This window comes from Callospermophilus lateralis, chromosome 15 (assembly GCF_048772815.1).
Source record: "Callospermophilus lateralis isolate mCalLat2 chromosome 15, mCalLat2.hap1, whole genome shotgun sequence".
NCBI classification, from domain to species: domain Eukaryota; kingdom Metazoa; phylum Chordata; class Mammalia; order Rodentia; family Sciuridae; genus Callospermophilus; species Callospermophilus lateralis.
In genome coordinates, this window is record NC_135319.1 from 64,590,942 (window position 1) to 64,606,942 (window position 16,001).

Consider the following 16,001-nt stretch of genomic DNA (forward strand, 5'->3'; position numbering starts at 1 on the left):
AAGGAAATATCAAGCATGGTGCAGTGGTGCATGCCTGTAATCCCAGCAACCTGGGAGGCTGAGGCAGGAGGATCATAAGTTTGAGGTCAGCCTCAGCAATTAAGTGAGACCTTCAGCAGATTAGCAAGACCCTGTCTCAAAATTTAAAAATAAAATAAAGACCTGGAGATGTAGCTCAGTGGTAAAGCACTCCTGGATTCAATTCCCACTACCAAAACAAAAAATGCCCCCAAAGACCTGGGTTCTTTTCAGTTCTTCACGGCATTGGTTTTATCCTGTAGCTAGTTAACCTCAATGCAGCAGTTATTATGGGAACACGCTTCCTAATTCAAAACATGCAGTCTGTGTAACAGCATCTTTTTCAAAAGGGCTGTGATTTGCCATTAGACTTCGTAGATAGCTCACATGCAGTCCTCCGAGAGCCAGTGCAGGGTCAGCCTCACCAGTGCTGCGTTACACCCTGCGTGGAGAGTGCTAGGAAGGGAAAAGTACAGAATGGATGCTGGGGAAGCAGCCAAGAAATGATCACTGTTGAAAAGGAGATGCACTGGCCCGTGCAGCCACCTGTGATGCCAGCATCTCAAAAGGCTGAGTCAGGAGGATCCCCAGTTCCAAGCAAACCTGGGCAACTTCAAGGCCAGACTGGGTCACTTACAGAGACCCTGTCTCAAAATTTAAAAATAAAGAACTGGGGTTATAGCTCAGTGGCAGAACACCCCTGGGTTCAATCCCCAGTACCACAAAAAGAAAAGGGATATGAACAATAACATAGTGTGAGCCTGTTCTTTGGTTTTTCTGTTTTTTCTTGCTCATGTTTTACTGTCCTTAATAGGGCTATTTATTTATTTGTTTAGTACTAGGAAATTAAGGGGGGGGGGGGCTTTACCCCTAAGCTACACTTCCAGTCATTTTTACTTTTTATTATGAGGCAAGAGTCTTGCTAAATTGCTGAGGCTGACCTTGAACTTGGGATCCTCCTACTCACCCTCTCAAGTCCCTGGGATTACAGGTGTGTGTCACTGTGCCTGGCTCTGGCCAGTTATCTTTCATGACAAGATATCATATTTGTAGAAATAATGAGGGACCCAGAATGGTGTTGCCATCCTCCATAGAGGATCTGTCTGTCTCTGCTAGGCACATGGGAATACTAGCAGTTCAGAACCAACTTTGTCTGAGTTCTAGCCTCAAGATTCCCTGGGTCACCCCAGATGACATGATCATGGTTCTCAAGACAGTCTAAAACACTCATCTTACTCCTAACTTCTAGATTGTAGAACACTAGGGAGGGCCCTGACCTAAGGAGGGTGTGTGTATGTTTAAAATGTTTGGGTCTCCACTCCTGTTAGTTCCCAAACTCTAACATTCATTCCCTTAGCCACTTGAGGCCACCAAAAGTGCATTTCAGTCTTACAACTGATTCTAAATTATTTGTACCACCACCACTTAGACAAAAGTTCCTCTGTTGTGATGGCAGTAGTGGTGGTGCTGGGATGAACCCAGGGCCTTGGGCATGCTAGGCAAGTGCTCTACCACGCAGCAATATATCCCCACCCTTTATATGTTAAACTTTAGGACACGGTCTCACTAAATTGCCCAGGCTGGCCTCGAACTTGCAATCCTTCTGCCTCAGCCACCTGAGTAGCCAGGATTTCAGGTCTATACCATCATGCCTGCCCCTCTCTTGTGGGCCTCATCTCTCCTTTCTAGTCTCAGTTGGGCAATACCTCACTGTTCTGCTAGGTTTGTTATTGTTTTATGATTACTAGGGACTGAACTCAGGGCCTCACGTTTGCTCTGCAAGCCATTTGCTACTAAGCTTCATACCCAGAACTCTATTTTGAGATAGGATCTTGTTAATTTGTCCAGGCTGGTGCTGAACTCTCATGCCTCAGCCTCCCCAATAGCTGTGCATTACCTGCCTTCTATTAGCTCTTTGTTGCTTTTAAGTGTTGTCTTTTGTTTATTTATTCGTTTTTTAGTGCTGGGGATTTTACCCAGGGCCTTGCATATGCTAGGCAAGCCCTCTACCACACAGCTACACCCCAACACTGTCTTTTTAAATATATATAATCCCACTTCTCTTTAAATGAACTTCAGAGAGAAGTTTGGACTGAACTGCCAAGTTCACGAAATTCCCTTGTCCCTAAGACCAATAATCATCTTACTTGACTTCTTATCAGGTTCCATGAATTTCACGACCCCTTTTCCTTAACAAGTCACTTTCACCTAGCTTCCAGGGTACCACATTCTCCTGGTTTTGTTTTATTTCTTCTACCGTAGGAGCTATTCCTCCTTTACTGGCCTTTATTCTTGGAGTGTCCCAGGCCTGGGCCTTAGAGTTGTTCTCCTCTTTGTCTACATCATCCCCCTGTTGATATCCCACTCTATTTACTTGACTTGCCTGAAGTCTCCCCCAGCTCTGTCAGTGAACGCTCTCTGCATTATTCCCATTACTCAGGCCAAGAGTCATCCCGATTCCTTTCTTTCCTTTCACATCCCACAGACATATCCAGAATCCAACTGCTGCCCAGCACCTTACTATAAAGCCTCTGGTCCAAGTTACCATTATCTTTTGCTTGAATAATACATTAATATTCTAACTAGTGGGGCTGGGATTGTGGCTCAGTGGTAGAGTGCTTGCCTACCATATGTGTCACTGAGTTTGATCCCTGGTACCACATAAAAATAAATAAAAGTACTGTGTCCATCTACCACTAAAAAAAAAAAAAAAAAAAAATTCTAACTAGTCTCACTGTTGCTGCCGTGGACCCTCTACAGCCTATTTTCTGCACATACTTCATTAATTCTTTAAATATCCAAGGCAAGGTAGGTTTCGGGGTGCATACCTGTAATCTCAGCAACCTCAGGAGGCTGAGGCAGGATGATTACAAATTGAAGGCCAGTCTGGGCAACATACTGAGACACTATCTCAAAATTTAAAAAAAATAAAATATCTGTAGATATATGAGTATCATGTTCAATCCCCAGTACTCCCCCAACCCCCCCCCCCAAAAAAAAAAAAACAAATAAACAAAAATGCCCAAATTGAATTAGGTCAGTCTCTTACCCAGCCCATCCTCCAATTTGAGTTGGGATAATCCAAGACTGTGTGAGAACGAAAACCAGCCCTGGCCACTTCATTTTCTTACTTGCTACCCTGTTTGGGCAACCCTGGCCTCCCGGTATTTACTTGAAGAAGCTAGTGGTTTTCTGCTGCAGGGCCTTTATACATATTCTTCTTTAGTCTGAGACATTCCTTCTCCCCTTCTTTGCCTACAACAGCAAAGCTCCAAAGTGGAGGAGCCCTCTACCAGCAACCACACACACATGAATATACAATTTAAGAAAAATAGTGAGCCTGGTGTGCAATGGAGGCTTGAAATAGGCCCAACCCAAGCCCATCTTCCAACCAGTTACCTTTAGGCTCCAGTATTTGGGAAGTCTGGACCCTTGGTTATTTGGCTCCCTAAAGCCTACTCATCCTTCAGGTCTTTGCCAGGAGGCCCTTCTTCCACGGCCCCTTTGTCCAGCTCAGGTCCTCCAGTGGCATCTGTGCTAAACTTTCGTAGCACTGTTCTACTTAGGTTTTATTGTTTGAGTGTCTCCTCTATAGATATTGTCAAGGCAAGTGTCCTCTCTGTATTGCTCATTACAGTATCTCCCATGTCTCACAAAATGTTTTTTGGAAGTCCTTTGCTCAGAATAAATTCACAATAAAAATGTATGTGTGTGTGTATGAAAGAGGGAGAGAAAATAAGGAATGTGGATGAAGAAAATGATGGAAAGAAAGGAAAATTACAGGCCAACTGTATCCCCTCCTTGAAGGCAAAAGAGGAACTCACAGCCCAGCACAGCTCTGCCCCACCCTTCATGTCAAAAGTCAACCCTGGGGGCTGGGGTTGTGGCTCGGTGGTAGAGTGCTTGCCTAGCATGTGTGACACTGGGTTTGATTCTTAGCACCATGTATAAATAAATGAAAATAAAGTTTTATCAACAACAATTCAACCCTAGCACAACTCCTCACTCCTCTTACCTTGTACAAAGAGAATTGTAAAATTGGATTTCATCCCAGAAATGTAGGGATTTCAGAGCAAAGCACCTGCAAGGTAATGAGCAGGTAGGAGAGCAGACACTGGTGTCCCAACCTCATGCAGCATATGGAAATTCACAGTGATGCCAGGGCATTGCACAGTGGAAACTGGAACTTTGGGGGCGTGGGTGCCACTTTATGCTACCTGTATGACTCTGCCCAAACCACTCATCCTCTCTGTCTTTGGCTGGGAATCCGAATGATAACCACAATCAGATATTACTGTCATATTGAAAGAGAAAGTGGTGCAAATGCCTTGGGCAAACTAAAGAGCTCTGTGGGAGCTTAGGCTGCAACTGCCACCGTATCTGCGCATGAGACTGGGATCTGGCAGTGCAGATCAGGTGTGACTGCCCACGGTCACAGCAGACCCCAGACCCCTGTGCAAGGTTCTGAGGAAGAGGACGCATGTGACCATCTGACAATCCTCATGTGGGCGGGGAAGAATTATCCTTAAAATACTGGATATCACCTTTGCTACTTTATGAATGACTGTTTGCCTTAGTAGTCTGCTTGCTTACTGTAAGCAAGTTGGATTTGCTGCTGGAATGATTAAGAAAACATTTTTAGATAAGAATTACGGGGCAATGATCCAATTGATACACATGCTGTGTAAAATCTGCTTGGGGCTATACTGTGCCTTGTCATTTTTATGAGTATATTTACAACTAAGGGTTGGTCTCAGGTTATCTACTGTGTATATAACTCAGGCTCTGTGGCCTCAAGTCCAACATCTATGTTGTAAACACAGTTCTGGTTAAAAGCAAGACTTCAAGAGCTGGCAGAACTTGCAGAGGATTCACGAGGCCTGCATAGCCTATTCCTGGCACCATTCACAAAACCATCTGCCCACCAGCCGGGCCTCAGATCCTCTCTGAAATTGTGACTTTAAATGATCAGCTCTGTAATTAGTACATATGGGTCTTCAGGGTGACATCCCTGGAATTTGGAAATCATGTTGCCCTCTGGAAGTTAAACCCTTCAAGTGCACACATGATGGACAGGATTAGTTATCTGAACAAGGCTCCAGAGGGAACATGCTGTCTCCCTGGTGAGAGCCGGAAGAGCTGTGCTTGGAAATTCAATCCAGGCATGCCTGCATGTGAAGGAAGCAGGGGCCTAATTAAATCTCAGAAAAGCTTCTCTGCAGCAGGAAAGTGGCTGCAAAGAGTCTATGAAACACCAGAGAGGAAGGATCTGCCTGCTCTGGAGCACAAATGGTAGCCCCAGTAGGCTGCAGTGAGAACGGGCCCAATGTCTAGGAAATCCCCAGGGAGACAAAACTGTCCCTTCTCAATTACATTATTAATATATCACTTGTAGAACTCCCTTTGTCCCATTTTATACTACAATAGTTTTTGATTTCCAATGCAAGGTAAAATATTTCCTGAACAGTCGCCGAGTATCTTGGGCAGTTATAGTTCTCATTACAAATTAATAAAATGCAATTTTGAGTAGGCCCCTTGGTCTGGGTTTGCCTCTGAACCTGATCCTGGTTTTAGACTCACAGGGCTCTGCAGTAAGTATGTGGTGGCAAGCCACTGAACCCTCTGCCTACATCTTCATATTTGCTGATTGGCCACAGCCTCAAAATCCTGTTCTAGTGTTTCTATGATCAGTCAGTGGAACCTGGGATGGGAATAGGAAACCTGCCACTGTGGACCTGGCCTTGGATGACTCGGCTGTTCTCTTAACAACACGGTAACTGTTTCTAATGGTAGAAGCTACATTAAGCATGATTTCAGGAAATGGCAAACCAACTTAGATTGTCCCAAATCAGGGTTATTTTCTGGAGTACAGTCATTTTTTTATTCATCATAATGTATATCAAAAATAGAACAAGGAGTATTCATCATGTCATTTTCTAAATATTGCTTGCCCATGATCTAGCATCTAGTGATGGCTTTAAATTCCTGCGTAAGCAAGGAGCGACATACTTTTGAACTCAAAGATCTTTTATAAATAAACTGAGCTATGTCCCTTGGGCAGACACTTTAAACTGGGCCATTGAAAATTATATTTATGAACTGTTTACATAGGTAGGGTAAAAAACTGTTATAGTCAAGTACAAATTTAGAAAATAAACTTTAAAACTATATTTTTATATTCAAAAATAGGCCCTATATAGAAAAAAATGGTGGACAGAATCTAGGCCCCCTTTTATTTTTCTGACTTTTCTAAATATTCTGTGAATATTTATTGCTTTTATAGCAAAATTAGAAGACATTTAATTTTTTAGATTATCTTTTGAAAAAACATAAGCAACCAAAAGGGAAGCTTTTGGGAAAGGACCCTGAGGATGTTTCAATAGCCTCTGTTTTCAGAGGCTATTGAAACATCATAAACAATTTTCTCATGTGTTGTAAATAATACAGGAAAAAAACACCCTGGGCTGGGAATGTGGCTCAAGTGGTAATGCGCTCACCTGGGTGTTGGGTTCGATCCTCAGCACCACATAAAAATAAAATAAAGATGTTGTGTCCACCGAAAACTAAAAAATAAATATTAAAAAATTCCCTCTTTAAAAAAAAAAAAAAAATCCTCCCTTGGCTATCGGACTGCAAGACTGAGGACCTAGTAAGATGACCACTGGTAATAGTGAACCTCCAGGACAGTCACCACCAAACCTCTGCCACAACCACAAGGGAACAGGGAAGGGTGAGGACTGGCCTAACCTGACTTGCCCATGTTCAGAAGTGTCATGACAGGGGCACACTCAGTCTGCCTTTGCCAATCCCTAGTGCCTGACCACCTTGGCCTTTTTGGTAACCAGGCAAGATGTAATCTGTTATCGGAGAATGAACAAATGATAGGTAGACCCAGAAAAGCCTCAACAGTCTGACATCACAAAAAACATAAAACAGTAAATCTGGATCTTAGTGGAAGCTCTCAAGTTTTCTTTTTGCCCTGAAACTAAATGACTCTTGTGTTGATGAACACTCCTAAGATCCCCCTTCACTCCTACTGGTGACCCAAAAGCAGCATTGACTTTTGCAATACGTTTTGAGCACTTGAAGTTTCTGGGGCAGATTAATTTTTGCCTCTGCAGCAAAATAATTTAAAGTCTACTTCCAGAAGAATATGGAGTCAGGCACATCACTAATACCAACCTTTCTAGGTCACCTGCCTCTCCCACCTTTGAAAGACAACAAAGCTTCTTGGGAAATAAGTTATAATAAGCAGGCCAGCTTCAAACTTCCTTTCTTAATGACGTCAATACTGGACAATTGGCTCATATCTGTCCCCACTTCATGAGGCTTCCTAGTACGCTTCATTACCTGAGAAAGGACATAAATAGGAAAAAACTGGGGCTGGCTTAATTTGACACACCTTATGTATAAGGGTACACTAACAGCGGTCATAGTTAGATCACCTTTGCAAATCCTTAGTGGTCACTTCTTTTTTGGTAGAGGGGATTGAACCCAGGGGCACTAAACTGCTGACCACATACCCAGCTTATTTTTTGAGACAGGGTCTCACTAAGCCACTTAGGGACTCACTAAATTGCTTTGAAGCTGGCCATGAACTCATAATCCTCCTGCCTCAGCCTCCTGAGTCAAGATTAGAGGTGTGTGCCACCATGCCCCACAATGTTCACCTCTTTTGACCTTTTTTCCTGCTTACTCTCCAATCTCAGAATTCTATTAACAAAGCATGCAAATAGTGCCATCTCTGGGAGAAGTGTGATTCCTCTGATTCTCAGCCCAAGACCATCAGGAGGTCTTTGGGGGTACTGGGTCCAGTTAAGACTCACATCTTGGAAAATGAATAAAATATATCAAGGGACATGCTACTAAGAGATACCTAGCACCTCTTGGAAGCATTACTGGAACCAAAGGCATTAAATCAGAATGGAAATTATCAAGGAATGTGTGTATGGTCTCATCTCACAAGGAGAATAAGCCAGAAAAACTCACAGATCAAGTGTCAGGGGACAAAGCATATTCCTCATTAGAGCATAGGAAAAGCCCGATAGTACTTTGCTTCTTGTTGATGTTGCAAAGCATACCCAAGGGGACCTTGGGCTGCCAGGCACAGTGACACACACCTATAACCCCAGCAATTTGTGAGGCTGAAGCAAAAGGATTGCAAGTTCAAAGCCAGCCTCAGAAATTTAGTGAGGCCCTCAGTAACTCAGTGATAAAATGCCCAAAATAAAAAAAATAGAAAGAATTGGGGATGTAGCTCAGCGGTAAAGCACTTCTGGTTTCAATCCCCAGTACAAAAAAAAATGAGGACCCTGGGCCTATGCGATAAGTGACCTCAAGCACAGAAGGTCTGCATCAGACCAACAAAAGCTGGACTAGTGGGAATCACACAGCACCACAACAGGATCTGGGAAAACAGATGTGTGGGAACAGGGAGATGGATAAACCAAGTTGCTTTGGGCACATGGAGGGGCGCAAAACACTTGAATCAATGGACAAAAATGCTGGCAGAGCCTTGTGCCCAGATGCAGCCAAAGCTGCAGCTCTAATAGCTCTCAGGTACTATCTCCCTTCTGTTCCAATCCCTTGTACTCGACCACAGTTCTAGGGTCCAGCCACAAGAATGCACTTCCCCTCCTACCCACTAAACGTCACTTTTTGATGGGGATTGTAAAGTGCAACTAGGGAGTCCTCTGGCCACTGGTACTCCTGGACAAGTTGCAAGGCCTGACCTATGGGCAGAGCAAAATTATGCCTTGGACTACATGTTGGGAGTTGCATAGGAAAGGGATCAAGTCACTGCAGTCAGTAACCAGATATGTCCTTACCCCTGGAGTAGGGAAGGTTATACAACAGTGTCGGGGCTAAAACACAGTGATGCACATTTATTCTGCGCCTAATCACAGCAGATCTCACACAGGCAGATCATGGCCAGGCTGAGGCTGTCATGTGTCTATGAGCAACTGGAGGAAAAGATCACTGCTCAGCTGCTCATTGTCACTATGGCAGGAAGCACTGCTTTGTGAGGCCTACTCTGAGGCATTGAGGTCACAGTCTCATCCCCAGGAACTGGGGATGTCCCTAAAGAACAGTTTACATTTGGAACTTCCAAAATCCTGGGTGTTTCTGGGAGCCAAGCCCTGGTTCCAAAAAGTCATTCTGAGTCCAGGTTGTGCCAATTCTGAGCACTTGGAGCTGATGTCAAGCAGCGTGGGAACTGAAAAGGGGCCTCAGGATGGACCACAGAGCAGCTTAGGGGCACTGGAGCTTCAGGGCCTGCGATCCTTTCTGCGGAGTTTGTGTCCCAACTGGGACCCCCTCTGGGCAGCTTTCACCAGACCTTTAAATTGTCCCTGTAGCTTCACCTTCTTCCTGCAGGGACAAGGAGGAGAAGGGTCTTAACAGGTGGATTCATCTCCTCTTAATGTCAAATGATGACCACCCCCAGCACCAGCAGAGACAGGAAGAAGGGGGCTGCCAGGGTGGGCAGCACATAAACTGGGGCAACCCTATGCAACCCCAGTTTCTACATGGCATGTGTTCTGCCCAGGCTGTTCCTCTCTGGCACAATCCCACCTGGAACAGTCCTCCCCTCACTGTTCCTCAAATGGACAAAAAGGACAAAGTTCACTCTATCCACCCATCCTTCTTTCTAAAGGTTGACTTTAAGCCAGCATACTGAAGTTTAGAACCCTGTTTACGAGTAACATGCATTTGCCAAGTATTCCTACATGGCATCTTGTATGGCTCTCACACTTAACTCAAAGAACCCTATTTAACGCCCAAAGTGGAAATGATTCTCATTTCCCAACAAGGGGATTAGAAAAGCAATTACCCAGAGCTATTATAGAAATGACGAGCACATAAAATACATATATACAAGAAAATCTCTGAATTGCAAAATCATGTTTAAAAAAGCCACATACAACTAGATACCAACTACTTCAGGTACGTGCTAAAAAAAAATTCTGGAAGAACTGAACAACTGAGTTGATAATTCAGTGAGAAGAGGGCGCGCTCTGAACACGGAATGCCCTGCCCTGCCCCACACCACCATACCTGCGGTTGAGCTTGTTTCTGTTGAGGGGGATGTAGGCATAGGGATCCAGCCGACCCTTCTTCTTCACATCACCCTTTGCCTTCTGCTTATCCAGAGAAACAGAGTCAGTTGGGAGTGTGGGGTTCCCAATGCTCCCCATACTGACTTCATAGGCCTATGACCTCCCTTTTCTTCATTCTCTGCTTTGGATGGCACCAAAGAGCTCCTGTGGCCCTGAAAGCCATTTACCAAGGCCCCCAAGTTCAGAGGCCAACAAGACATGGGTGTGCCCCTTCTTCCTTGGCCTGTCTGGTTCTACAAAAGTGCCTCTTGAGGACAGTGATGGGCATAGCTCCTTCTCGCCCTCCCTGGCACCCATTCATTAACAGGAGACCCCACCTGCAGCCATTACCTTGGACTTGTATTCAGCCCCAGGAATGGCTTTCTTGCCCACGGGGCGATGAATGCCAGAGCCTCCGGCTGTGGGGAGAATAAAGACTACAAGTCAGGCACAGCAAGGGTAGCACCCTTCTGGGGGACAAGGGACCCCTTCTCAGAGGGCTGCTGGAGAGTAGATGAGCATAGGTGAGGAACTCAACTCTATCCTTACCAAGCAAGGGCAAAGTCCTCCCTTAAGGGAGCATCTACAGAGAGACTTGACAGACCACTAGGCTCTTCAGACTGACCCAGAATCCCTAGAGGCCTACTAATGATTTCTGGTATTCCCGACAAACACAAAATGACCCACATTCTCCAAAGTTATACCTGCTCCAATTATTTTAGAATAATTTGATTTTTATTTATTTATTTTTGTGCTATTGGGGACTGAACACAGGGCTTTAGGATGCTAGGCGAGTGCTTGACTGCGGAGCTACATCCTCAGTAGAGTCATCCCCCTGAACATAGGGTTTGTGGTCAGTGCACCAAGGTTCAACCCTCAGCTCTGCCACCCAGCTCATTTTAAGATTCCCTACTTTTTGCTAGGTGCAGTGGTGCATGCCTATAATCCCAGGGGTTTGGGAGGCTAAGACAGGATTGTGAATTCAAAGCCAGCCTCAGCAAATGCGAGGTCCTAAGCAACTCAGTGAGACCCCATCTCTAAATAAAATACAAAATAGGGCTGGAATGTGGCTCAGTGATCCGAGTGCCCCTGAGATCAATCACTGGTACCCTTCCCAGTACCACCTCCCCCCCCCCCACACACACACAAAAAAACCCCACAAAGATTCCCCACTCTTTTCTCATTTGGGCTCATACCTGTACTCTGAGAATCAAAGGCAGATATTAATCCCATTGAACAGAGATTAGAAATCAGGGTCTTGTCTAAGGTCAGCTCATTTTCAGCTTAGACTTTAATCAGAGATGGAATTCTACAATGCCAACTCCAGAGGACTCTCTGAGAAGATTAACATGAATCCTTTTTTTACAGATGAGACAGAAAGGCAGTGTGACTGGACCAAGGTCATACAGCTAAGCAGCAGCTGACCTGAATCCTCCTGCCCCATTGACTGGTACTGCTTCCTGTCCCCATCACATTATCTCAGTGCACAGTAGGTAAGCTGCGCCTCAGCTTGTGGGGACAGAAGAGGAGTCACAAGATTCTCCACCAGGGTCAGGGTGCTATGGGACCACTCTTAGAATAAAAGTCTTCCCAAAGAGCCCCTGGCCTTTACATGTACAGCAAGGGCTCTGGTGCAAGGGCTTTGGGGCAGGGCCCTGCAGGGGCACCTTGGAAGGAAGAAAGCTGAGAAGTCACCTTGGCATTTCTAGTAGCTTCTCTGGGGGTTAACCTGGGCCTCAGAGACAAACATAGAAGGGAACACAGGAAGGGCCAGGCCCAACACTAATCTACCCAAGTCCTGTCAACCTGGACCTGGCCTGAGTCAGGGCTGGACAAGAAAGGCCTGGGTGGGTGGGCAGCACTGGCCTCAGGAAGAGTGGGGGTTACGTGCACAGCCTTTTCATCCTTGACTCCCTATTCCTGCCCAGCCCAGTCCTGTCAGCTAATCTATGTTGGTGCCAACTGAGTACAAACCGGCTATGCAAACTCAGGGCTCTGCATCCCTCCCTGCCACTCCTCTGCCTGGTGTAGATGACAGGAATCAGTGCCCCAAGACAAAGAAGTGGAAACCTCACCTTGGTACTGAGGGGGCATCTCCAGCTCCTCTTCCTCAGACTCTTTCTGCTGTTTACGCCTCTTCTTCTATAAAAAAACAAAGGTAACAAGCAGGAAGTCAGTAAAAAGGGACATAACATGTTCACTAATGACATCAGTACTGGCAGCAGCAACCTACGTTGAACATGAGTGTCCCTCCATCCTCTACTTACAGATAAGGAAACAAAGGCCCTAAGGGCAGGTTACACAGTGAGGCTCTAGTCCTTGTCCTGACCGCAGGCCTGCCTCTCCACATTAAACTCCACCCCAGGAACACGGGTATCCATCTGGCACCCTAAAGTCAGCCCAGCCCCTTATTTCCTAACAGGGAAAATGAGGTCCTAGACCTCTCTGGAGGGAAGGCCTTCACCAGCTCTTCAATTCTCACAAACTCCACTCAAACTTTCTCACTAGTTACTAGTGCACTGATCCTTCACTCAGTGCCAGGCCCAGGGACATGGGGAACAGGACCCAGTTCCAGTGGGAGACCCCTGCCCAAGCTAGTCGCTATAGTCCCTCAACATTAGAGTCCTAGCAGTTATGAGCCAATAACAAGGACACATGGAGTCATCCAATTATACTCTATAGCAGGCGATGAACACCCGCCCAGGGCTGCATTAGGGCTGCGCAGGGAGGAAGGCCAGTCTGGGGCTATGCTGCCCACTGGAAGCCTGACAAAACTGCAGACTCCAAAGGCATGTAAGCTCCAAGGCCAGGGGTGCCAGGTAGAGGGACCAGAAGGAACAGGTTGGAGCACACAGGCTGTGTCTGAGCACAGGGCACCAGTTGCACTGGCCGAAGCCCAGCACAGCGGATACCTAGTGGAGAAAGAAAAGTGTTCCAAGGAAGTGTGACTCAGGCTTCTCTGGGGAGAATGATGCCTGAAATGATTTGTGGTTCAGCTGACATAAAGACAAGGCCAGCCAGCCCATCCCACTGGCCTTCCACTGAGGCCACTACTGGCACCCCAGCACATCAGGCTCCCACAACTTTGGAGGGAGAAGAACTCAGTAATGGCACAAGAAAACTACTGGATTGTCAGTGCAGGAGTTGTCATCTTGTCATCTCAAGACAAGATGCCCCAATCCTGCCCTGCTCATGGGCCATCCTCATTCCATTGGCCAGGAACGAGTAGGCTACTGAGGAACTACAGGACATGCTGAAGGAATCAGGGAAGCCTTGACAGATCAAGATTTCCAAGAAAAATGAGTAATGATTATAAAGAAGAGCTGTGTCTGACTTAACTTCACCATATGCCAAGCACATCACAGAGAAACCTGGATTTGAGCCCAGGCAGTCTGGGGTCAGGGACATACTCATTTGCAGGCTACTACTGCTGCCTGGAAAATAAAACCAGATGGTGGCTGAACGTGCCATGGAAGGCCAGATCTTGGACCAGGGAAGGGAAGAACTCCCAGGTGAGGGAGATATGCCACACTGAAACAGGCTCAGGAGGAGGCAGGGAGAGTTTTTAAGCAGAAGCAATATACTACTGCTCCAGAGCACCCAGAGGGGCTTTCTGCATGAGGGGCCTTCGTTTTTTTTCTTTTCTTCTTTTTTTCCCTTCCAGCACTGGGAATTGAACATGCTAGGCAAGGGTCTACCACTGAGCTATATCCCCAGCCCTTTTTATTTTGAGATAGGTTCTAAGTTGCCCAAGTTGGCCTCAAACTTGTAATTCTCCTGCCTATGTCTCCTAAGTACCTGAGATCACAGGTCATCAAGCCCTCCTACATCAGAGTCTTCTAAGATCCTTAGTCACTCTCTGATACCAGAGTTTCTTTGCTTGGTTTTCACACAGTTTTCCAAACAGTAATCTGCACTGTTTCAACACTTAGTAGCTCCTTGGGAAGAGGCAGACAGAGGGCACTGGGAAGGTATGTGGGGAAACTGGGGAAGTTTACCACAGGTCAAAAATGTACTTTACATGCTCAATTTGATCACAATGTCCCAGTAATTCTATGAGGTGGTCTACTTAGAATCCCATTTTACAGGCCAGGAACTGGGGCTTGGAAAGGTTAGCCTGAGGCCAAGATGTGACCCCAGAGCCTTCCTCTTTAGCTCCAGTACTATTGCACCCCCAACTAGGCAGCTACAGCCTAAAATGATGCCCAGGGGGGCTGGATGAGCTGGACATAGTCTGGAAGGACAAAGACGAGGACACCTCTCCAGCATGTTTCCAGAAATGGTGTCTGCCCTTGGAGCCTGGGCCACCACTCCCCTTGCAGGCTGCAGAGCACATGCTATTCACAGATGCAGAGCCATTTTTTCTTCAGCAGGACAACCAGCCAATGCTGAAGGTCACATGGGGGTGCTTCAAGGCATCCAAACCTTGAGGACCCACTGAGTATTTGAGGAGCAGAGCAGGCACAATATCCCCAGGGGACAGGGGTGAAGCTGTGGGGCCCAAGCTGAGGTCTGAGGCCCTCTGAAAACAGCAACTACTCACACTTCTGACGCTTGCATCCTCCATCAGGTCAGCCATCTCTTCATCCTCACCTGACATCAAAAGAAGACAGCCCTGTGAACACTCAGGGCACCCCCAACTCACCCTTTCCTCCTGGCTCACCAGGATGAGGGGTACCAACTCCAACCCCAGAAAACTGCCTTCCCCAGACCTGTCCTTTTAAGGGAGATAAGACCTCTGAACACTGCTCCCCTTTTTCCCATCCTAGGCTGCAGGGATGATGGCTCCTGAAGGAGTAGTGACCCAACTTTAGAAGTGAATACAGCTTTTTTTTTTTTTTGAGAACAAAGAAAGTCCTAGGTTTCCTGGAGAGACTGCCCAGACCCACACATGCTCCACTTTGATAGGACTGCTTCATTTTCCTGAGAGTCTGTTTTTTTTTGTTTTTTAGTACTAGGGACTGAACCCAGGGGCACTCTATCACTGAGTTATACCCCTACCCCTTTTTATTTTTAATTTTCAGACAGGATAGCTTAGACTAGTTTCCCACTTAAAATCTCCTTCAGTCAGCCTGTCCGATAGCTGCATGCTCCACTGTTCCCAGCTTGAAAATCTTCTTTCCCCCGTGGGCACATAAAGAAGTATGAAGCCAACCATTTGGAGGTGAAAGAGATTCAGGCAAAGTCAAGAAATAACCAAAAAAATAAACACACCCTGTGACTAGATGCTAAAGATAGGGCGAGAACCTGAGCTGAATCCTAAAGAGTGGGGAGGCTTTGGAAAAGTAGAAAGGCAGAAAGGGACTTCCTTAGCATCAGGAATAGCCAGGGACCAAGAGGACAGGAGAATAAAGGAATGAGAGGGGAGCAGAAGACCAGCTACAGAAACACGCACGTACTGTATATATTCTATAACTTCATCTTCCCAACAACCCTGTGAAGTAGATATTGGCATCATGCCCATTTGGAGTAAGGACATACAAGCTGAGATGTTAAATAAGTGTCTATAGACACACAGCTGGCAAGTGAGGTGCAGGGGAAGCCCTGCAAGTGCCAATTATTAGGGCAAGTGAGTCAAGAGCCTGTAGCTCAGCCATGGGAACCAAAGCATCTCAAAGGTAGAATTTATTTTTTCAGTGCTGGGGATAGAACCCTGGGTCTCACACACACTTGACAAGAACTCTACCATTGAGCTACATGCCCAGCCATTTTTACTTTTTATTCTTGTGGACAGGGTCTTACTAAGTCACCAAGGCTGGCCTTGAACTTAAAATCCTTCGGCCTCAGTCTCCCAAGGTGATGGGATAACAGGCATGCACCACTACGCCTGGCTCTCGTGTGTTTACCAATGCTTCCTTAACAAATGATCACTGCATGGAAAGG

The 16,001-nt window shown here is 46.1% G+C and overlaps 1 protein-coding gene across 1 annotated transcript in view; it reads right to left on the reverse strand.

Annotated features, from left to right (window-relative positions):
- Window positions 1-8,883: 8,883 nt before the first annotated feature.
- Window positions 8,884-16,001, reverse strand: part of Rrp12 (ribosomal RNA processing 12 homolog) — a 33,320-nt gene continuing 26,202 nt past the window's right edge. Inside the window, exons 30-34 of the mRNA XM_076834669.1 lie at window positions 14,662-14,711; window positions 12,194-12,260; window positions 10,470-10,537; window positions 10,078-10,160; window positions 8,884-9,390 (exon numbers count right to left, since the gene is read on the reverse strand). Of these exons, the coding sequence (XP_076690784.1) occupies window positions 9,288-9,390; window positions 10,078-10,160; window positions 10,470-10,537; window positions 12,194-12,260; window positions 14,662-14,711 (371 nt within the window). The 3' untranslated portion in view covers window positions 8,884-9,287. The remainder of the gene's footprint in view (window positions 9,391-10,077; window positions 10,161-10,469; window positions 10,538-12,193; window positions 12,261-14,661; window positions 14,712-16,001) is intronic.